This window comes from Oreochromis aureus, linkage group 20 (assembly GCF_013358895.1).
Source record: "Oreochromis aureus strain Israel breed Guangdong linkage group 20, ZZ_aureus, whole genome shotgun sequence".
Taxonomy (NCBI): domain Eukaryota; kingdom Metazoa; phylum Chordata; class Actinopteri; order Cichliformes; family Cichlidae; genus Oreochromis; species Oreochromis aureus.
Window position 1 is genome coordinate 23342247 of NC_052961.1, and position 23856 is coordinate 23366102.

The following is a 23856-nucleotide window of genomic DNA, read 5'->3' on the forward strand; positions in this document are numbered from 1 at the left end:
TTTCTACTTGACTTTGCTTTCTTTCAGCGTCAACGCTTCTTGACAGTTGACCCTGATTTTCCTCTGCCAGTCTGTCCCAGTCTCTTCACGTACTCCGCCTTGTCCCTTCTCGTCATGTCTCCTTAGCCTGTTTATCCTTCTTCATCTGGTGCTCAACAGTTTTCCCCACTTATTTTTTAATGATATGCATGCACAGACACTTGCAAATAAGCTCCTAATTGATCAAATGACTGTGTAGTGACACTCGGGCACATTAACGTCATAGACGGCCTGCTAATGGATGCCAAACATCACAAACAGAATTCATTTACAGGCAATTAATGCACACAACTTCCTGACTTGCCTCCTTTTGCATCCGCAGTACTGTCTAATAGATATATGTTATCTTTTGCACAATTCACACATTGAAATTTTTAAAAGACCATTAATGTGCTTTATATAGGTTTCTGTGGAGACTGAAATCCATGCTGCTTGAGTTTATGTCTGAACTCATGCCTTACAGACACAGTGGTACATATATATAGGCCACATAGCTGGTGGTTGTTCTGTCCCTTACATCGTGCAGAAGCCCTGCAGTCACCGGGGAGAAAAATAGCAGCAGGGAAGGAGTTTGGCGTGAGCTCAGAAGTGAAAGAACGATTTCTTTCCAGCTGTAAAGGACCTCCTGCCATCACCATCTTCCTTTCCTATAGCTTAAATCAAAAAAGGAACCTTTGCTTTTTCTCAGGAAGCAGAGACGTCGAATTTCATCCCGTCCACCAGCAGAGCATAAGATTCATATTTTATTATAATCATGTGAGAAACTCAGACTTAATGTACAAGCTTTCATTTCTTACGAATGATCTGAGTAATGCTATAATGAGAGACAACATGCTACAATGAACCTTCTCAAAGCCAGCCTATAGATAATAAGTGTAATGCAATAAAACAGTGTCAGCTCTCAAAGGAAATCCTCCAGTGTGAGGTTTATTGTACATATCTTAAGCTTAATGATGATTAGCTCTCGAACACAAAGTGCAAAAGAATCCACAACTTAATCAGCTTATTTGCTGTACGAGTCCAACGCGACCTGCTACGCGCTCTGACGAATGAAAATAGACGGTGAATGCGAGCTATTAGCTGCTTGGTGCAAAGTTGGGGCTTAAACTTCCCAGGTTGTTTCAGGTTGTGCGCCGGGGGAGGGATTTTAAAGAGTAAGAATGAGCTAATTGCCCCAGTTTCAGCTTGAGGTGGGCTTGAAATTGCTCCGCTGCTTTGTAGACGTTTCTCAAAGGTTCTAGCTGCTGATATGACAAGCTTACATTTAAAAGATATTTCAGTCTGTCAGTCTTACTCAGGCGGGGAGAATGTAAATAATTTCCTCTTTTTTCCTGTTTCTTTGATGGCTTTCTCACATGAATTCTAATGAAATGTAATGCTGAAAGTCATTTTTTCATCTTAAGAGCAGAGAAGAAGCTTTTATTTGCTTCTTAGGCTGTATAACACAATGGACGGACACCTTGAGATTAAGAAAACATAGCGGTCGATACATGGAGTGTGCAATAACGAACTGTAATACTGACCCTTAACAAATGACGCCTCTCTCCATGTCAGCAACATGTCAAACTTTAATTCATGCCGAAAACAAACATAGCATCCACATAACAACTGTACAATCTACACAAAAGAAATGAAAAACACTTCAAATGAAAGATCCAGCACATTCGTTCCTCACATTATCAAAATGTAACATACTGAATGTCTGAATATACATTTACCAGTGATTTACAACGACTACCTACAACCTAAAGCTTTCAATAATTACTGTACACGGTTCGATACACAGAACAGATCCTGCCTAATTTCTGTACTCAAAATATAAACTTATATTTGTTTGTACTGTACCATTAAACTCTTTAGATTAAATACTGCAAATGTAAAATAATGGCTTTTATGTTTTATATCTAGAGTACTGCTCCTTGGTAGCAGCTCAACGCCTGTTATTTCTATATTTTCAATAAACAATCTACTATAAGTATCAGTTCTTCACAATAAGGTCCATTTTTTTCTAAAGTGCAGGAGTGACACAGATGATCAGATTTCTAGATGCAGACTGTGACTGATAATTAACTATTTAACGGCTTGTCTACACCATAAGCAAAATGAGCGCTTGGTAGCAAAAGCTTTGAGGGAGACAGCAAAGCACGATACCACAGAGAGAACAAGAGGGGAGGTTAACCCTACCATGATGTCTGTTTTCATCTGTACTGAGCATTGATGGGTAGGATCAGTTATTGGTCATGTGTTGACAATTATAGCAACTCTAATATGAAGCTTTGAGTGGAAAAAAAGAAAACTAGCACTGAGAAATAAGACATCATGCAAATATATTCTTTTTTCTCTTTTTTTAAAGTATTTGTTAGTCTATTAAATCAGCAGCAGGAAATGTGCCCGCACTGTGAAATGACCATCAGCACAGATCCCGATCACACAATAAAACGTTGCATCGCCTCAGTTCTTTCTTCCCAAAGTTTAGGTTTGTTTCACTGTGGACTGATTTAACTGACCTGCCGTCTTTTTTGTTAGAACCTTGCAGCATAGCTTCGCTGAAACAATCCTGGTCATGCCGTTAGGAAAACGTTAATATCAAATAACGAACAAAAAAAAGAAGAAGAAGAAGACGCGATTGTACAATCGCCTTGTCCTCCTGCTTTCAGGGTGTAGGTTAACAGCAGCTCCGCTCCATCAGTTGTTGTTCATAATCCACCAAGAGGCTGTCAAATGAAGCAATAATTAGACGTCAGTGCTTTATGGCCTCTGCACGAGCTAAACGAATAAGCGAAGGCAACAGAAAGAGAAGCTTACAATTCATGATCTAATATGGCATGGGGTAATTTACATATTAAAGCACCAATGATTGGTTTTATTGCCATCGGAGGGCAGCAGAAACAAGCTGCAAACACAATAACAATGTGGCCAACTTGTTAACAAATAATTGGCTGCCAGCACATGCAGAGTAATAATTTGTAGTCCTGTTTCAGTTCAGTTAAGTGTAGCATTGACTCTGCTTTCACCTCTGTTAAACCTGTGCAGGATACAGACAGTGATTATGTGAGATTTTTAAGGAAATAAAATGGGAACTACAATGTTGGATGGTGATCATTATCAGACTTCTTTCAATTACTTCAATACTTAATGAGATACATTGTTAACAAATATTATTACATATGAATTACCTTAACTCTACAATTTGCTACAAAAAGAAGAATTAAGCTGATGGACAGAAAGCCTGCATTAACTATGTGGACCTAAGTATCAATATTTTTACATAAGTCAGTGCTTATTTTTTAGACTCGGAATTTAACTAAGAATAATTGACGATTAAGAATAATTTTCAATTGCTAAGCTTAATTAGTTCATAAATCAGTTCTTAAAATGATTCATTAATGGCTCAGTCACACTAGAGAAAAATCTGAGGTTTCCCAGTGATTGCACTTAATTTTTTCCATATTTGGAAACTGATTGCAAATACTTGAAGTGGACCGTAGACTGCACCCATCAACTTCCAGTCACAGGATGACAGCACAGGTCACCAAACAACTGCGTCCCAACTCGGACTGACTGCAATCACTCTCAGACAGATTGGCAACGGCTTGCAAATAATTGCTGTCTAGATTTCCAACAAGCTTCCATCAGTCTGAGTCAGTCTGCACCAATAAAAACAACTCATCTTCAACATGCATCTTTGCAATAGGGGACTTGTAGTAGTAGTAAATGTTAATTTCTCTTTAATGTGACTTTCTGGTTGTGTAGATAGCGACAGACTGAAACAGAACTGCCAATTTATCACAGTTAATCGCTGCATTATCACAATTTGCATGCAACTGTCAAGTCGTTCCCATTCAGTTGCAAATTTAATTGCAGACTGACTCTACCTCATTGCTTTTTTTTCGCCATCTTGACACAACAAAGTTGCTTTGAGCTAGTCCCTGTCTACAAAGCGACCAAGATCACAAGTTGATTGCAGATGGTTGCAGTAATTTTTAATTCCTCTAATGTGACTGTGCCATAAATACACCCGGGTATTTGTGATTCCTGTTTATTAAATGAGCAGCTTTCAGTGAGCTGCAGTAATCGATTTGTTGTTTTGTTGTGTACCTGGGAGAAGCATGGTCGAGACCATTTCTGGCTCTTCCAGCGAGTCAATAATGCAGCCCTGGAAGGTCTTACTGATGGACGACTGCAGGTAGCTGACAGGAAAAAGGGATGAAAAGGATGAGACTGCCAATTTGCACCCAGCAAGGCAGGAACACCTTAAAGTGAGTTTGTGAGCAGCTCAGTGTGCTGATCAAATTTCACTTGAGCACTGAAATTCTCAAAAGACATCCTCGAGTTCCTACCTCATCCAGGAGAGACGGTCCTGCCAAAATTCATACATGATGAAGCATGATCTGTCTGGCAAGTTCTGGACTGACACGCTAGAAATAAAAAGAGACAGAGTGTGAGAGGGAGAGAGAGAGAGAAAAGAGGGCAGTGGGGTTATCCCATGTCTGGGAAAATTGAAGCAATTTAAAGCAGCTGCATCAAATCACAGAGAGATCCTGAGGCAAACGGCGCAGAGGCAGATAAAAGGACATACTGCAGGTTGTTTGGCTGGATGGTAGTGGCATCTGTGTAGATTTTGAGAGCTTGTTGAAACTGCTCCACGTCTTTCTCCTTCACGGACATTTGTCTCTGGACCAGAAGTATGTTCTAGCGGAAATATTAAAGTGGCATCAGTGTTTTACATGCATATACATATAGTAACTATGTGTATATAGTAAATCTGTATTTGGCACACACTAGACTCACTGATTTATATGTCCCTGCCAATGTGTCTTCTTTGAGAGGTTCAAGATGTGGACTCTGAAAATGGGGTCATAAATATTTCAGTCAGCCACGAGCAGAACGAGAACCAGCAGCAGAAATGGCTCAGCCTCCAGTTACAGCCTGTCACAAACCATTGGCTTCCACAAGGAAGAGATCGCCATGTTCATATTAACCCTCCTCCAGCCCTCACTTCTACTAAATTCTTGTCTGCAAACCCAAGATAAGAAAATGAACATGTTAACAGGCTATTTTAACATCCCTGAAGCACTGACATCTGTCCTACCTGTATTATCACATGACAATTTAAATTCTAAATGAACTCTCACACCTCCAATCAAAATAATGGCGTCCTATTGTAAACTATAAGTAATTCCAAACCTTTGTACTTGAGCATCATTGGCTATGAATTTAATCAGTGTTCTCCCTGACTGGAGCCCAACGCATTATATATGTATTCTCAGGCTGATTTATTATGCATGCTTTCCATTGTGGGTCCAGAGTCGCTCGGGTCTGCGCTTTCTACAAACTGGTCCTCTGTCAACAAGTTGGACATCTTATGCTTCAAGCAAAACTCTTGATTTGCAAACACACAGTAAGCCTTGAATGGTGTGCTCAACATTTCTATATGTAACAGCTAAGCCTGTGGTCAACTTTGATCCTCCCAAAAGCAGACAAAGCCTTTAGCGCATCTTACACTCTCTCTACCCAGCTTAGCTTCATACATGTTTATTGTTCTCTGAGGTTCAAAGCAAACCAATAAATCAAGATTTAGTGGAACATTTTATTTGCTTTCCCTCTGAGTTGATTCTGCTGTCAAAAATAAAATGCTAAAAATAAACCCATGACATAAGACATCAAGTACATCTTTTGAAAAATGGAAGAAAGTGACAAAAACTTCCTTTACACTAACCTCACACTCCATCTTGTCTATGAGCTGCTCCAGCTGGTTGATCTGGGAGCCCCAGTGGTTGTCTGGCTCCACACTGACCCCTGACACCAGAAACATAACATCAGCCCAGCCCACGGAGATGAAAGCTCAATCTTAATTTTTGAATCAAACTTTATGAGAATGACCTCACACATCTTATTCCCGTGTTCCCGAAAAGTACCTGTGGTCAGCATGCCAGAGTAAGGGTCTGTTGGGGAGAGACACATGTTCTTCTGGATGCGTCGACCAGGCCTTTTGGCCATCCTCTGGATGGGCAGATCAGCGGGCTTCTTCACTATCCTCCGTCCTGTGCAGCCCTGGTCGTGAACAGCCTCCATAGCACAATCCAGCGATGACTGAAGGGACTGCAGCTGGGTGGTGGTTTCCCTCAGCAGGAAGCGTGTCACAAACTGACCCAACACTGACGAGCCCTGATACTCCTTCAAATACAAAAGAAGAAAAGGAATCAGCCGTGATAGAAGTATCATTTGTGAAACAACTGTTACCGTAGTCCAACAATTTTGTATTTGGTTTGCTCCACTGTTGTCATAGCTCGTTCAGCCAATTCATTTTTTATCTGAACTGGTAAGCATTGAAAATTGCTTCTTTAACTATACAATGCAATTTCTGGAGAAACAGCACTGAGTCTGTTTTTCTGCAGTGCTTGGTTTGTGGCTTGCTGCTAAAAAAGTTAGTGAATGTAAGAAAATAGGCCATAGGTGTACCTAATAAAGTCAGAATAGGTGTACTTAATAATGTGGCAAAAGGCATACCCTATAAAGGGGCTGGCCATAATTATTAGGTTAGGCCATAACCTAATAAAAATAGGTTGCCGGGTAAACTATGACTTGAGTCTGTGCTTGAAAACACATGAAATATTTCTACCCATCATAGAGAGACATGACATTCAAAGTCTTATCCAATCACAGCGAGAGACAAGATTTACATTAGCCTGTTAAATGATAATAGACCAACGAAGCAGCTCATCAAGTGTCCCTGCAGTGAGTAACCATGGCGATGGCATGAGTCTGAGTAACCAGAGGAATCTGCGTTAATCTGTGCCGAGTTTCACGCACAGAAAAAATCGTATAAATTCAGAAGCACAAGTCAAGTCAACGTGATGTAAAATGTGTGTTTGTGTCCCTAGTTTTAAAAATGTTTTCTTCTGCTTTTCACTAAAACTCCTCAACGAATCTATAATGAGACTCGCTAAAACCTCCACATCAAAAAAGGATACATCTGATGGCTTTGAGGCTTCCTTGTTGGAAGTGCGACATATTTCCCCTGACTTCAGGGCTAGAATGATGGCTGTAGAGTGAAAATTGTGGCTTCACCGGTAGGTTGAAAGGAAATTTCTCATTAGACTTTTTCTGCTTCTCCCACTCTGTCGATCAATTAGTCCACTCTAACTCTCTCAGTCGTTGGCTCCAAAGTTTAGTGGTTCACACATTCGCTGAATAAGCAAAAGCTCCCCAGTTTGCAAACCCCTAAAAGATTTGTATCAGGAAGTGTATCCAGTGTAAAAATCTGCAAATGTATGGAGCTACACGCTGTGACGATCGCTTGTGAAAAAGAAGCAGCCAAAAGCAGCGTTTGGGGATTTTTTTTGCAACTATGTTTTTAAATGATTAATAAACTCTCACCCACCACTGAGCCAGTTTAGTGTGAGAGCTGTGTTTCTATGACAAACCAGATCCGTGCTGAGTAATATGAAAACATCATTTAGCCAACAACAACATATAGTGGGATGTGTTGCTTTGCAGCAATCTCACCAATAATGTAGCCTGGGGCTGATTTTCAGACATCTCTCTGAGCACTGTGAGCTTTAGGACAGTGTCTGCTGCATTTTAGAAATCTATAAATCTTTGCAAGCTCACTTTTTGAACACAATGACCCTCAACACCCTGACCATCGCACTGTGCCGTTTCCAAATTGAGTTCAGGAGAAGTGACAGCGAGACGTGATAAATGTTGGCCAATCTTGTTCAAATCCGTGTTTCTGTACGCGTGATTTATCGGCAGAAGACGAGCTGTGCTGCACAAGTAACCTCGGCCTTTTTTTCTGTTTTTTCTTTTTGATGAGCAGACAGATGAGCTGCAACGCCACAGTGGATACGTTCTTTTCACCTCAGGACACGGTAAAAATGATAAAAATATAAATGAGTTGCGCAGCGAGCACTTAGAATAGCTGTGGAATTAGTAAGATGTTTGCTGTAGCAATTTATTGAGTAACACTCGTCGTAGGGAGGGCTGAAAAACGCCTCGCCTTTTCAGGGAAAAGAAAGCTTTTTGACCAACTTGAAATATGAAAAATGCATGAGCTATAAGCACGTGTGATGCAGAGAAGAGGGATGAAAAGCCAGAGAGCAAGGCTGCGCTGAAGATGAGAGATGCAGAGAGAGAGAAAGCCGAATATCCTCCCGAGTGAATAATAAACCTGGATACTGAAAGAGGAAAAGTAAGAGCAAAAGAAAGAAATGCAGTCATGTGGTTGCGGTGCATTTGCGCGACGTCACATCAGTTGGACAGCTGCGGGGTTTGTCAGCCTTAGTTACTGTCATCTACACTCCAGTACTGCCCAAGCACAGTCATCAGTCACTGCAGAAGCTCTAGTGAAAATAACCTCCTGCAACCACAGAAAGCAGCCTCATTATAAGTCTCAGTCCACGTCCATTCATACTCCACCTGATTCTCATCGCTTGCCAAATAGAAAATAAATATTCACCAGTCGGCTTAACATAAAGGGCTACTCGAGATCAATACAGACTGAGCTAAGCTATCGATTAAGTCTTAGTGGAAGTTCTCTGATGCTGTTCTCCAGTGTGCTCGCCTAACACAACAGGATTACAGCCCTACTTGTCAGGGCAGGACAATTAATGCTGTTCTGCTCAAGCAGATCTCAAAATAAGATTTTATGACTCTCTAATTAGCATGTTTCACAATCCAAGGCTACTGTTTCTGTGAGATACTGTTTCTCTTTATCTGGAGGCACCATTCTACTTTGGGGCAGAAGTATGTGAAAGTGTTCCTCTTTTCAACTCGACGGCGATTTTTGCCGTCTTTACGATTAACCTGGGAACCCATCGGCTATTGTCTGATCATCCTCTGGAAAGAGTGGGGCCATATGTGGAGCCAATATAATGCCATACTGGTTGCTAGATATGAAATAATGGTGTTGAAAACAAAAACAATGAAGAAATAATGTGCATTTTAATGTTGCAGCTCACTGATGTGTTTGTAAAAAACTTAGACAGGTGGATGAACACACAGCAAGCATTATAATTCATGTTTAACTGTTTCACAGTGTGCTCTGTTAATTAGTTAGTTTACAACTCATTGCATGTTTTCATAATTACATTGATTATTTTAGCCATTTTAAAACTGTCATTTTAAGCCATCTGATCCAATCATGCGCGAAGGATGTTGTTTTTTATTTAAACTTAGTACTGCCCTTCACTTTATAAAATCCAGGCCACAGTAGCATATGTGATTTGCCTCTGCCATTTCTTTCTTTGCCTCCTCCATATGTGTCTTCTCCGCCTCCAGTATTTTCTGCACTTGCTTCAGCATCTTTTCCTGACATTCATTATCTTGATGGTACATCATATTCTCATTGCAGATCTTTCCTTCCATTCCTCACTTGTTGATTTTCCTATTTCAGATTTTTATTTTATTGCTTCATTTTTTTGTAGACTGTCTCCTTCACCTTCTTCTTTTTTATTTATTAAGGCTGTATTTAGGCTTAGCTCCATTCTTCTGCACCACATTTTCCTCTCTCTGCTATCTCTTTTCAGAGGTTCTCCTCCTGAGAGCTGCATTTTGCCATCAAAGCCTTTCAGTGAGCCTGGCAGAGAGACGCTCCTTCTCATGCACCAGTTCCTGTATTTTACCATCCCTATGCCTGAGCTGGTCCTTCACTTCCTTTACCTCCTGCTGGTATTTGCTTGATAGATTTTCTCCAGCTGTCTCCACAAATAAGTGCACACATTAATATTCCCATCAGCCTCAGCTTTACTTTCTGTTTTATACTAGTTAGACATTTCAGCCATAGTCATATACGTGCGGCACCGGCCACTTTATTAGATACGCTGTTCAACTGTTCATCATTGCAAATATTTAATCAGCCAATCACATGGATGCAACTCGCTGCATTTAGGCGTGCATGCTCATGCAAACCGAGCATCAAAATGGAGAAAAAGGCGAGTAAAGCGACTTTGATTATAGCATAATTATTGGTGCCAGACAGGCTATTTCAGAAACAGCTGATTTACTTGAGAGCTTGACATTTGCCAGCTCTCAACCCAACAGAGCACCTTTGTGATGTGTTGTAACAGGAAACAAGCATCATGGATTTGGTTCTTTACATCATTAATATTTATATATTCATCTGCGTGGCCATCTTTAATAAATACATCAACTCTAATTTGACCATCTGCAAATGAGGTCAAAATGTTGAGGTTGCATAAAAACTGCTTTACTCCCACCTTGCTGGTTACCCAGCTGATTTACAACAGCAACAGCTGCCATGTTTATCACGTCTTGTAAGAGAAACCGTCTTTTAAAGGTCTTTGAGCTCATGTTTGAAAATGTACTGTCAGAGTCACTCACGCTGGGAAATATTCACTGCAACAGCACACTGATCTCAAAGACCGTGGCAGCGTTTTAAACTGACAGCTGAGACAGTAACAGGAAAGTTTTAACACATCAAAGGATCGAGGATGCTTATGGATTACTTGTGCTGTGTTTATATGTCTTGGTATGCAAAAATCCACACAGCACAGGGGTAAGAAGAACCATAACCAACCTCTTTAGTTTTATCCATGGCCTTCAGAATGGCCACGTTCAGCTTTTCCAGAGCAGAGAGGACGTTGACGTATTCTCCCAGGTGTGGAGTGAAGTACTCTGGAAGGGGAGAAGACCTGTTACTTATTATAATCTGGTTCGTGTTGGACTAGCACAATCACCAGTAGTGTTTTTCACAAGAGGATCAGTGCTGGCAACAAATCAGTCAGCAACACTGATGCACACACATGTCTGAGTTATCGTCACTATCAGACCAACATCAACAGCTAAAAGCATCAAAACTTCGCCTTTTGCGATACACACGGTTAAAGTGATCTAATGCGCCACGTGAATTTTTAAGTAAAGTCGGTAAAATAAAATAAATAAAAGATAGTTACCTGAGAGTTTCTCTATGTCCAGGTTGCTGTGAGGGAGTCACAAAGAGACAAAAAAAAAGCATGTTAATGAAACTTGTCTATCACTGTAAGGCCTCAACTCTTCCTGTCAAAGACCACAAAGAGCCTTTCCTTTCTTTAATGGAGTTTGCATGTTTTTCCCATTCACCTGAGTTCACTCCAGGTACTCTGACTTCTTCCCACATTGTAAAGTATGGTAGGAGCCGATGTGAATTCAAATAGTAGTTGGTCTCAATGTGTGTAAGTCCTTTCATGCGCTGGCATTTTATACATTCTATGAATGGAGTTACCCACCTCTTCCCCGATGCCGGGTGGAGTAGGGATACAACCTCCAAAACTCTGGTTGGATAAGCAGTTATGAGGCTTGGCCTATACTGTAAATGGGATGTTCCCCACTGACTGACTTAAGGTAACTATCCTGTTTCTGTCCTTTCTTCTACTGAGACAGACACATACTCTACAGGAAGCATTCTGAAGACCAACTGGATGGATTGTATTTGTTGAATGGTTCTGGTTACCATCTTGGCGAGCAGTTGAAGCTTTGGCGCAGGGTGTAAACATGGTGACACCTCACTTAAGATGCTTAGTTTAAAAGCCCTCGGTGTGTGACTCTTACAGTTTGCGCAAAATCACTACTCCTCTTAATCATCTCTTGACCACAGACATGATAAACATACCTGTAGATTCTAATAATCTAAGATAATTAATACTGAACAAAGATAGATTAACTGCCCACTGTTAGTAAATGTTATAAAAACACCAGTAATAAAGCAAAATACTCCTCATATTTATATATAGCTGTCCATAGATTCTTAACTACACTGAAAACAGAAACAACTGATATCTCCTTCAGTCACCTTTCATGGGTGGCTATCTGATTGTGTAACCTTATAAAACATGTTGTTTTGTTATAATTTGTTATAAATTTGATAAATTAGCTTTTCATTGCTATGCTGTGCAACCACCATGCTAACAGTATAGCAATGAAGTTGAGTAGCATAGATTAAACCACCTGAAATGTCTTCACTGTGATTGGTTGGCATATAAGTGATGCCATCACTATTGTTCTCTCAGACACAGCAAAAAAAAGCTTTCTTGGGTGTTTTTATACCAACACGAATTTTACAGGTGAATGTTTATATATCTTACAGACATATCTTTGCTAATGAGCTAATCAAGCAGGCTGCTGCAAGCCCTCTGGCTTTCACACAAGAATTAAGGCTTTATGAAATATTAGCATCATATTATTTGAAGTGCAGTATTGACATTTCACTGCCAGACAGCAGGAAAGCAGGAGGGGCTACAGATGGCAGCAGAATTGGAGGACATCCAAAAGGAAGATCAGCTTACTCTGTCTGCTGCCTGTCGATGGAGTAATACAGCTCCTGCATCTGCTCATCAGTGAGGATGCCATCGGTGAAATATGACTGGAACTCCTCCAAGGACAGCTTCCCATCATCTGAAAGGAGAGATACTTGTGAAAGTTACACCTGGCTGAAGCCTCAGTGTTTCAGCATCTGAATGAACATGTCAGTTTGCCCATAATCGAGTATAAAGGAACAAAGACTCTTTAGCTCTGTGATGCAAACACATTACTGATGAACTCAGAGGTGTTACTGCAAAATAAAATACTTGTGATGAACCGCCCTAGTCCTAAATTCTGTCTTGGTTTACTGTAATGTAACCCTAAAAAGATGGTAAAACTTCCCCTTAACCATTGTTACAATAAATCATCAGGTTTTATTTTTTTATTACTGATAAGAGCTGGAGCTGGATTTCCAACCCTCCAGAGTAATTATTATCTAACTGAGCACCAGATTTTTTGTTCAAAAGTTGACTATTAACACTGTCTGATTTCTTCACTGAAACGAGAAAAGAAAATTGGCAAGCCAATCTACCCGCTGTTTCAATTTCTGCAACAGTTCATTTCCATCACTCCAGTTTCTGGACAATCATCACATGAACACAGTTTGTAACTCAACCAGTCTGATACCAACATGTTCAGCATCTGATGCCTTGTGCCACACAGCTTGCAGGGTCCAGACCTAACCAGTAACAAGGATCGGGGACTAGAGGTAAACGCAGAGCTCACAAACACCCCACCACCAACTTCTTTCTGTAGGCGCTGAAACCTTCAGAGACCCACACGTCAGCCCAAGCTCACAGACCTGAGCCAAAAGTAAATCATGTCACATTTTGACTTCGCATCAGCTCGCGCTGTGGATAATTCTGGACACGATCCACTTGCGGGAAAGTCCTCCCAGCAAAATGTATCATCACTGAACATTTGTTGCAGTGTGGCTAAATAAACGCCAGCTGGAAGATGAAGCTATTAAAGGAGAAAGAATCGCAGTGAATTTCTCAAACTTTCCCTGTTAAAAAAAAAAAAAAATCTCCACAAGATGTGGGAGTAAACACAATCTGTTGCACCTCTGACTCACTCTCCAGCCTTCTCCATCGGAGTTGCTTTGGGTTTGAGATTCGCACCACATTAAGGCGGCCGAGTGCAGTGCAGCTCAGATGGCGCATTATGCAAGTGCAGCTTTAAAGATCAAAGCGGCAGTGGTATAACGGCTGATCTCCTGGCTATGCGCAGTGTTTATCTCGCAAACTAATAGAGTATATTCATGTACTTCACCTACAGGACTCCTGACCTGCGCTCAGTTTCACTATTTAATGGGCAAAAATGAGATCTAATGATACTAAATAATTATAACTGACAAGATTATTGAAACCGTCCGGAGTCCTTCTAGCTTGGCTCTTCAAAGCTGAATCAAAATGAAGATTTTAGCTCTTTTAGTGTCCCCCTAAAAAGATAATAATCAAACATATTGTTGTAGGAGGAAAGGATGGGAGAAAGTACTGGGTTGGTGCATCTGGAATAATATTAGTTGATCATATCAGTGACAAATTGCTGTTTCCACTTTCTGGTGTTTGATAATTTAAAAAACGACTACAAAATAGACTCCATTATTACAGATTTTCTAAATGTCCATGCATGTATTTCTCAAACCATAAATACATGCTGTAAATTCAACATAAAAACATAGCAGGCCATGACAGCAGTCTGCATATTTTCCTCCATAACACGCAGGAGCGTGCACAAAATGCACAGCGGTGCATTGCACTAATGCACAACACAAACGTCCTCCTCTGAGGCTGCACACTGTGAGAGCGGCCAAATTTCCTCTCAAGAGAATACTGTGAGTTATTTTATTATGAAGCTCGTGCAACACTTTTTCACACCGTTTAGGGTGAATCTATCTCATCATGAACGTGACTTTGTTGTAATGTGTCTTCATTCCACTGTTAGTTAAAGCTGGCTAATGTCAGCTGTCAGACAGAGATTTAATTAAAAACTATTCCTGTTTTGCGTCAGTTTATTCCAGGGCTTTGCGACAAACTAATGTCAATAAACGCCTCCACGGGGAAATTTAAAGAGCTACTACGACAGATGCAGAATCTCATGACAGAAGCAAAGCAGCTCGCTGGCTTTAATTGTTTCATTTCACACTGACTAAAACTGCAGCTCTAACTGCAACCTAAACGACACGATCCCCCCTGTACTGAAGAGCATTTCTTTCCAGGAACACTTCCCTTGAGGAAATCCTGAACCTAAAAGGGCTAAGACTGCAGCACTACTAATAATTCATAAAGCCCATCGGTGCGATTCAGTTGAAAAGCAGAGGTGAGAACAGGCCGGAGATAAAAACATCCTGTATGTGTTGCCTCAAAGAGCAAGTGTATGAAATCGATTAACCAATCAGCAGAGGAGCGGAAAAATGAATGCGCAGCAATATTTCCCAAAGTTCATTTTCAACCATGAATGCCAAACGATGCCAACAACAGCGGGTTTATGATATCTTTAGACTGTGAACTGTTGGTCTGGCTTGGAAAAAAATCTTTTTTAAAAACATTTATTACTAAATAGACTAACTGATAGTTAATTGCAGATCTACTAGTTTATTGAATTTGTTGATAGTGATTTTTGACTAAACTTGCATCTCACAAACTGATACAAAGGTGATGTAGCGATACAGCGAGCGCGGCATCACTTTTGCATATCCCTGCAATTCTGCTGCATTCGGCAACTGTCTCTCTGCTCCAGCACCAAATGCCTCAACAAATAGACCACTGCAAAAGATCATGTATGCGCAGCCAAAACCTTACAAAACACCCTCAGATATCAGCCTTTTTCATATTTTTTAATCTACTAAATTCGTTTGAAACTTGGTTTTGAAATACAAAAAGAACAAATTAACAACAAAAGGAAAAAAGAATGAAAATAAGCGTAGAGAAAAGCTGGCCTTGAAAAATCCCTGGGTTGAGAATACACCTCATCATATAGAGCACATCTCCATGAGTTGTTTGTTTTTTTCATTTCCAGACCTAATTGCTGATTTGTGCTTTTCATGCCTGTTATTGTTTTTTTTCCTGGTGATAAAAGTGAAACAAATTAGATTGCTATATTTCCATTTTCACATTGCTGCATCCTTGAATGCACATCTCATCTCAGTCTGCAGTCACATAAACATGTTAGGGGCTAATCTCAGCAAACAGCCTGTAGATTAAAAGCATTTACTTCATATTTGTGTATTCATGCAAGTGCATTTTTGGTCTATTAAAAATGTAATTCCTGATTACAATAGCAAAGAGGAGTGTAGTGGGCTGGCAGACAGCCCTCATTAAAATCCACAGTACAAGAAGTATATCATGGCAGCCTACTCAGCACTGATTGGAAGGCGGCACTTTCCTCCTCGGTGCACAGCTCAGTGAGTTTGAGGAAATAAGAGCCAAGCAGAGTTTAGCTGCAAAATGAAGATAATGAACACAAGAATGCAGCAAAGTTTTCGTTCGGTCTACAAAGTGTGTGAGCGCCGGGGCGTGTCGGTCTGAAAACACAAACCACGAGGAGCAGACCTGAACCGTCACAAAATGCTGTCACTGCACTGTACATTTTTATGCTCATTAACAACATTTTCTGGGGGGAAAATAGGCAGAATTTTTATTTTTGTAGTTGCACTAGCACAGTGAATTTTAATTGACATATTCAAGTGCAGACATTCAGCTTTAATTCAAGGTCTTTAACAGGGTTTTGCATTTACTTTTTAGGAATTGCAGTCATTTTTATTCACAGTGCCCTATTTTTGGAGGGTCTAAACTAATTGGACATGCTAATTTTAAATTTAAGGGTTGTTTTTATAACTAGGATAAAAAAAACACCTTGCAGAGAATGACTGCCTGACTGTCATCACATACCATGGACATCATCAAATGCTGTGTTTCGACCCTTGAGATGCTCTGCTATGTCTTTACTGGAGCAGCCTTGTTGTTTGTGGGTCTCTCTGTATTCATTTTGTATTTGATAACTGAACTGAACTGACTCTGCTTTTGAAGTATATCCCATTTCTTTTTCTTGAGAAACTCTTGGGTTGCTTTTGCAGTATGCTTTTGGGTTATTATCCTTTTGGACTGTGAAGAGCTGAATGATCAGTTTTACAGCATTTGGATGAATCTGAGGAGAGTATAGCCCTGTACACTTTACAGTTCATCCTGCTACATCTATCAGCAGCAACATCGTCACTTAACACCAGTGATCCACTGGCAGTCATTCACGCCAGGCCATAACATTGCCTACACCGTATTTGACAGATGGTGTGGTATGCTTCATTAGCTCTTTCTTCATCATTCTGGTACGAGTTAACCTGGGTTCTTCTGTCTAAAGATTTTTTTCCAGAAATGTGCAAGCTTTTCTACAAGTTTAAGTCTAAGTTTAAGTTCTTGACCTAGTTAGATGTTCTTTGTTTTTTTGGGGGGCAATCCACCTGGGGTCTAACGTAGTTAGATGTTGTAAAGTTGTTTTTAGTATCCAAGGAAATAATTCTGTCTTCATGCACTTTACTTGTCTTCTGTGGTCGTTCAGTCTGAACTGGTCAGTTAATTGGTTCCTTGAATAAATGTACCAGATTACAGATTTGGCCGCTTCTAAAATTTTTACCGTTTCTCTAATAGGGTTGTATTGGGGGGGGGTTAGTTACAGTGAAAAGCCACTTATGATATTGTGTTCACTGTTCACCTAGTCATGAAACTCCTCCATGAGCCTCTGGACATGGGGGATTGTGCATTAAATTGGCTGCAGTTCCCAAATAATCGATGCATATTTCTTGTTCAACCCCTTGAATAGAAGCTTAAAGTCTACACTTCACATATTGAATATTTTATTTGTAATTCACTGTGGTATGAACAGGGGAACTGCAAAAATTAGGTCTCTGTCCAACAAATTATGGACCTTACTGTACGCTCCCACCTTTGCTGCCTTCCAGCTGCTATGCTCTTCACTTATTATCACCTAACACTCAGCCTCAAAGAAGAAAAATCCACCCGCCCTTTATTTCTAAAAATTCATCTTTTATCTGCCAATTTATAATTCACAAACTGAAGGGCTGTTTTCACATCTCAGTATCTTCACACGAGCTGTGGGGCACCCCAGAAAACCTCTGCTCATGGCGGCACATTGCATCATTAATCCTGCTCTTATGCAACATGTTCAACGTCCTCCAGTGGGAACCGATCAGAGTCCATAGATACTCTACACGCATTAATAACTCAACGCTTTTGCATTTTACATTCCACTAAATGAAGATGCAGCGCATGAATACAAAATTGAGAACAGAAACATTTCCCTGTTTGTCAGCTGTGTTTTTCAAGCAACACTAAATTCTGTGCGTTCTCCTAGGAGACATTAATGTAGCAAATTCCCTTTGAAGTAAAGAGGTGAAAATGCATCGCATTAATCAAGCGAAACAGGGACACGTTTACGCAGAGAAAACATTGAATTCACATTTACTGCAATTCTCAGGTGAGTTTGCACCACTCGAAGTTAAAATGTGTTTTCTACAAAGGAGAGCAGAACCAGCTAAGGCCACAGTTTTTCTATAGTTAGATCATTTGCGTATGCATACCTCACAATATGTGTTATTTATATCCATGACTATCACTGAGATGAGCAGTGCATTGCTGCTGGCAATGCACTGATATGAACAATGCCTTTAGGGTGAACCGTAGGAGTTCATCCTGTCAAATCCAATCCCATCACAAAACCAAAAAATAAATAAAAATGCAGCTGCACCTGACCCCAGTTATTCAAATCCTCTGCATCTCACAAGGATGGCGATACAATTAAATGATTAAATGGAAGAATAAGTTCCGTCAAGGCCACTGTCTGAACGAAGCCACATCCTTCAACAAAATTTTAATTGAGTTTTAATTAGCCCTTCAATCCAATTAGATTTGCATTTTGCTTACTCACCGTTTTTGTCTGCACGGCGTAAAATCTGCAAGAAAAGAGAAAAGTCGTGTTTAGGCGTTAAGGTCTGCAAGCACAACATTTTAACATGGGCAATTGAGATGTGTAGCACTAGGCTGACATTAACTGACACAAGGATTTTTGTATTTTGAAGCCAGCCAGTGAGAAGTTTAAGATGTATGAGGCAATTTATTTGTGTGAGATGTAACTTAGCCCATTCTTCTCTTTCTGTGTGAGCAGCAAAATGTTTAAGGGGAGATATAATTTCCTCATTTCAATAACAAAAGAGACATGAAATATCTCAGGAAATGCAATACTGACATTTGTGTGGAGCCCAGAGGAGTTTCAGAGTGAAACCTTTCATGCTTTTTTTTCCTCCGCAGGGGCTGTCATGCTTACAGTTTTGTGAAAAGACTGCAGAAGCAACACTCCTTTATAGTCATTATTTATACCGTGAATAGTAATCCTTCCTATCTAAAGCCTTATCATCAATAACACCACATCTTTTTTTGCTAATCAGTCACCGTGTGTGGATCAATAGAGTCCAGTGTCTGACGGATTAACTGCGTCATTACACTGAAGTGGTGAAGCCGCATCCAGCTGTCACTTTTCAAGCACGTCGGAGTGTTAAGGCTTCAATACACTCTGCTGACATCGAGCATTTAAACAGAATCCCTCCTCCATTAAAGACACACTGTACTGTGCAAAAATCCCAAGCCTCACTTCTTTTTTAGTATAGAAATATGTGCAACCACACATGGAAATACAGCATACAAGGAAAACACAGAGTGTACAGTTCTAATAGCTTGAAAATCAATACTTGGTATGACCACCATTAATAATAATCAATATACCCTAAACTCTCTTAGACAAGCTTTCTTGTAGCCTTCAGGAATAGTTCTCTGGGCTTTGTAAGTGCTGTTTTTAAAATTCAGTCACAGAGCAGATAATCAGTAAACAGGCAATCTTTGGTACTTCCCCGAAAAAGGTCTAGGGGGTGAGGAGAGGTAACATAAAAGTGGAAAGAGGTCAGCTTGAAACGTTTTACTGCTGAGAGGTTAACAGAGGGAACCATCAAGCATACTTAGCATCAGGGAGACTCAAGGCCAACACAACAAACAAAACAGCTCTAACTTAAAGCAAAACTTAGCCAAACAAAACGACAACACTTCAACTTCCTATCAACCGAGGAAAAACAGGGGAAAAGGGTGGATATTAAAAAAACGGCAGCTCTCCCCTATAAGCTTCCTCCGGGCACTGTAACAGAAGGTAAACAAAGGTCAAATCAGCTGCAGTTTACAATCGACATCAAGCTAGCCAGCCAGAGTCCTAAGTGTTTCTAACAACCAACAGTTTCAACTGTATGACCATGAAGAGTTTGGACATGGAGCATGCGCTGGATAGTTTAAGGTTCCCTTGTAAATATCATACATTTGTTTTGAATCAGACTTAAAATAATGTTTATGTGTGATAAGAGATTTCTGAATTTGAGCAAAAGCAGGCTGTAGATTTGCAGATCATGAGAGGACCCAGCTACATAATAAATTATGTCATCTATATAAAATTGCATAAAATTGTATAAAATTCTGTCTCCCTATGCTCTCTCCTTTTCTCCTCACCCCAATCGGGTATGGCAGCTACTCCCTGAGCAGGTTTCTTCCTGGTAAAAGGGAGTTTTTCCTTCCCACTGTCACCAAACACTTGCTCATACGGGGAAATGTGATTGTTGGGGTTTCTTTCTAATATTCTAGGATCTTGACCTTACAATATAAAGTGTCTTGAGGGCACTATTGTTGTGAATGGCTGCAATATAAACAACAGAGAACTGAACTGAATTGAGTTTTCTGAAGTGGCAGAAACAATATTGTTTTTGCAGCTCTGAATATTTAGTGGAGGATATATAGACCCAGAGATGCTTTTTTGTTAGGTCCCAGTAAAAGTGTAGGGGTGATAAAAAGCCTTGCAAATATCTGACTTCCTAGTTATGTGCTGATTTTCAAAACAGATTTTTTAAAGAAGAAATGGAGGCAAACGTTTTGAAGGCTTTCCAGAGATATTTGTGTGAAAAGATAAAAAGAAATCAGATTTGGCTTTTCTAATGAGTCTAATACAATACATGTCTACTTTGTACTAAAAATGTTGCCAATCAGATTGATGGTTTTTGCCAACTTCCAGACTGCATCTGAAGCATTTTCTTTAGATCAAAACTAAAGAAAATGGAACAAAATGCTTAAAGATGGAATTTAAAATATGTCTTATGCTAAGCTGTCTGTTATGTGTAGACATAAGACTGGTTCACTCCTTGAGCAGGGTGCCTTTTATATGCTTAAATGAGTCAAGGGTCAGTGCTGGGTGACTTAAAAAACAAATAAACTAAATTCCTCTGAAAAATGTTGGGTACAAGGACTGGACTGAAAAACCAGGAGAAATTTTGCTCAACACCACTTTTAAAACATTACTCATTGGCAGGAAAATGTTAAAAAATGAGGGGTGTCTCAAGACTTTTGCACAGCGTGTACACAACAAAAACCGTACTCATGATTCAATCCAGTGACCACATTAAGGGCAATGTTTGAACCCGACTACAAATCATGTATTTACATTTATCTTTGTTCAGTGTAACACCAACAAAATCATGTTGTTACATTGTGTTTTCATCAATAGGTACACTGTAGTGCCTTACATCAAAACATTAATGTAGCAGGGACAAAGTATAATACAGACCCGATGTTCACTAATGATGACATGTCATTAGCTGACTGGCTAAAGGGTTACTTGTGATAAAGCTAAGATGGCATAAGGACTTGAATACAGGCCTGATGAAGTACAAGAGCTAAGATTTACTGCCCTTCTGTGGGAGGCTGGTGGAGTCGATGGTGGTGTTGTTATCCCACAGAGCCAATGAAGATATTCTAAAAGTAGCAGCATGGATGCTACTCAGTTTAAAAAAAAATCAGTCACTGCGGTAAGCTGGTAAGTCACAGTGAGTCCTTAGTAAACTACAGAGAGCTACATCTTCTTATCTCTATGACATCCATTACACGGACAGCTCTGAAAATAATTATTATATCAAAAAGACTAAAAAAGACAACTCGGGAATGTGAAAGATTGAAGTCTGAGTCTGTTAAACCGAGTCCTTCAGTGTATCTAATTAAATAGACAAATGGTAAAAAACACAAAAAGCTCCCTGAAGCCAAACGGCGCTGTAAAGTGACTGTGCAGAAAATGAAAAGCATAAATTTTAAAGTAACATATTACGCTAATTTCTGACATTTTCTTTTAAGCACTCCATTTGAACAGCCATGCATTATTAAACCTTCAAAATAATCTGTATTTATCTTATAGTGGATCTTGATGCTGCGACTCATGACCTCATGATTCAAATGTTTGTACACATGCCTGGAGTAGTAATCAAGTATATTAACATGGCAGAAAATAAGGAAAAGCTTGAAGGACCTCTTACTACAAATGTAAGTGTGTGTAACAGCATTAATTATTTGTGTGGAAGACAGTAAATAAAAAGAGGGGACTCACTGCAGGTCAATGACATGCTATTTGGAGCAGGGATGTATATAGATCACGACAGTAAACAGCGAAAAGATGCTTTAGAATGAGATCCAACTCTTATTTCCTACAACTAGAACACATGTCATTCATAAGGCTCAGCATTAGCAATGCCCACCACTTGGCAGCCACCTGGAAACACATCTGGGCACTGATTTGAGCAGTTATTTTAATGCTTAGTCTCAATTAAGTTTAATTTCAAGTGAGTCAAATCTGATTAAAAATACTTTTGTTAATGCAAGTTAACACAGGTGTGTGTTAATGCAGGCTTTAACCGGCTTTTCCCCACTGAAAGCTTTACTTCTGCCACTGTCTTAGATTTTCATTTCAAAATTGCTGAGTCCCATGTCTCTGTTATTATATCTCTCATACTGGGTTCATTAAAGAAAACGCCTACTTGGAGGTAACGCAGCGCTGGCTCGAGAGAATGGCCGCTAACTGCGTTTAAACCAATTGTGCACTCGCTGCAGTCTGATTTCCCCGTTGCTGGCCAATAATCTGCCTTGAGGAAAGTGAATTTAATTTGCAGCCTGCTGTCAGAAAGTCTAACACTGGGAAATGATGCTGCTAATTCGCTGTCTTCTTATTTGTGGCTAACTACGGAGTCATTGTGGCACAAAACACAAAGCATTTCTTTGAGCAGCTTAGTTGGGGCACATTTCTGTAGTGGGATATCGTAATTTCCAGAATTAAGAATTACAAATGTAGGATCTTTTTACTTGTGAAAGGCATTTTTTTATTTTCAAAGTGAGGGGAAAATCATATCATGCCGTAATAACATATTTGATCTAGTGCATGACCCTTAATATTTTGTTAAACATTTGAAATAAAAAGGCTGCACTGCATTTCTTAGCAGGTAAAAGGTCAGTCCCATCAAAGAAAATATGTCAGATGGCTTCGTCCGGGATATCTGTGTTTTCTAATTGACGCAATGATGGGCATGCACTCACCTTTCTTACATAATAGTGTTGCTGCCAAACTCACACGTGAATAGTAGACTGGCATGCATTAACTCAATATGAACCAAAGAGAAGAATGAAGAACAGTGGATTACTCATCCTGCGCTTTTGTTAAACGACCCCCAGAAGGTGGACACGAGCAGAACACGTCCAAATGCAATTACACACAAGACTACTGAGAAAAATACGTTTTTTAAAAAGATGTATTATTAAGAAATGACATGTGTGTTTCTTTTAAAAAAAATCTTCCAACTATAAAAACACACTATGTACTTACATCCTGAAATAAGGAGATCCCTTGATTGTGCTTGTGGTCAAGCTCCTGCTGCTTTCTCAAGTGTTCGTGCTTGGCAGACTGAAGACACATGGTGATGAGCTCTGTGCAGGCCAGCATCTTGCTGCTTCCCTTGAAAATTTGATGCTTTTTCGTCTTCTTCTTGTTGGTAAAAGGTGGTGTGCTGTGTCTTATGGAGAGGTTGCCCTTGCCAGGGAGGATGATGATGCTGGTCCTGTGATCCAGTGAGGGATGAGCTAAACCCTGCCTGCTGCCCTCTGCCTGTAGCCCGCCGCCTGCGCGTCGACGGCAGCAGAAAAACTCCGCCTCTACACGACCCCGAAGCAGCGATTCATAAAAGTCCGAGGAACGCATCATCTCCACCTGCTGGTGAGAGTGCACAGACGCTGTCACGTGATCGGGTAATTATAGGCTGGCTGACGGAGGATAAAGAGAGAAAAAACAAAAAACGGGAGCTTCTTGTCGAAGTGACAGACAGAGCTCCTGATATATACATTTATTACCTGCACTGTGATCAGTGATGCGTTTAAGAGGAGTGAAGAAGAGAGTCCAGGCAGGGTGGAGGGGGTGGAGAGTACTGTCGTGGGTGAGGTGGGGTGTCTGTGCACTGTAAAATCTAATTAGTTCCCAGAACTCAAAAAAATTATGGAAACTCGTTGCCTCAAAAAAATTGAGTAAAGCTTAGCTAAAAACCACTAAGTTAAGACAACTTATTTATTTTGAGTACTCTGTACAAGCTCATTTGTTCCCAGAACTCAA

The 23856-nt window shown here is 40.1% G+C and overlaps 1 protein-coding gene across 1 annotated transcript; it reads right to left on the bottom strand.

Moving 5' to 3' along the window:
- Positions 1–1596: 1596 nt before the first annotated feature.
- On the bottom strand, positions 1597–23437 carry LOC116309769 (N-terminal EF-hand calcium-binding protein 1-like). The gene is made up of 12 exons (XM_031726465.2): positions 23080–23437; positions 18283–18307; positions 12324–12432; positions 10956–10981; positions 10580–10677; positions 5958–6216; positions 5759–5838; positions 4831–4884; positions 4619–4731; positions 4380–4457; positions 4138–4229; positions 1597–2753 (listed from the first exon to the last, which is right to left on the bottom strand). Exons 1-12 carry the CDS (start codon positions 23194–23196, stop codon positions 2725–2727), a joined length of 1080 nt encoding a protein of 359 aa, XP_031582325.1. The 5' UTR covers positions 23197–23437; the 3' UTR covers positions 1597–2724.
- Between the last annotated feature and the right edge of the window lie 419 nt (positions 23438–23856).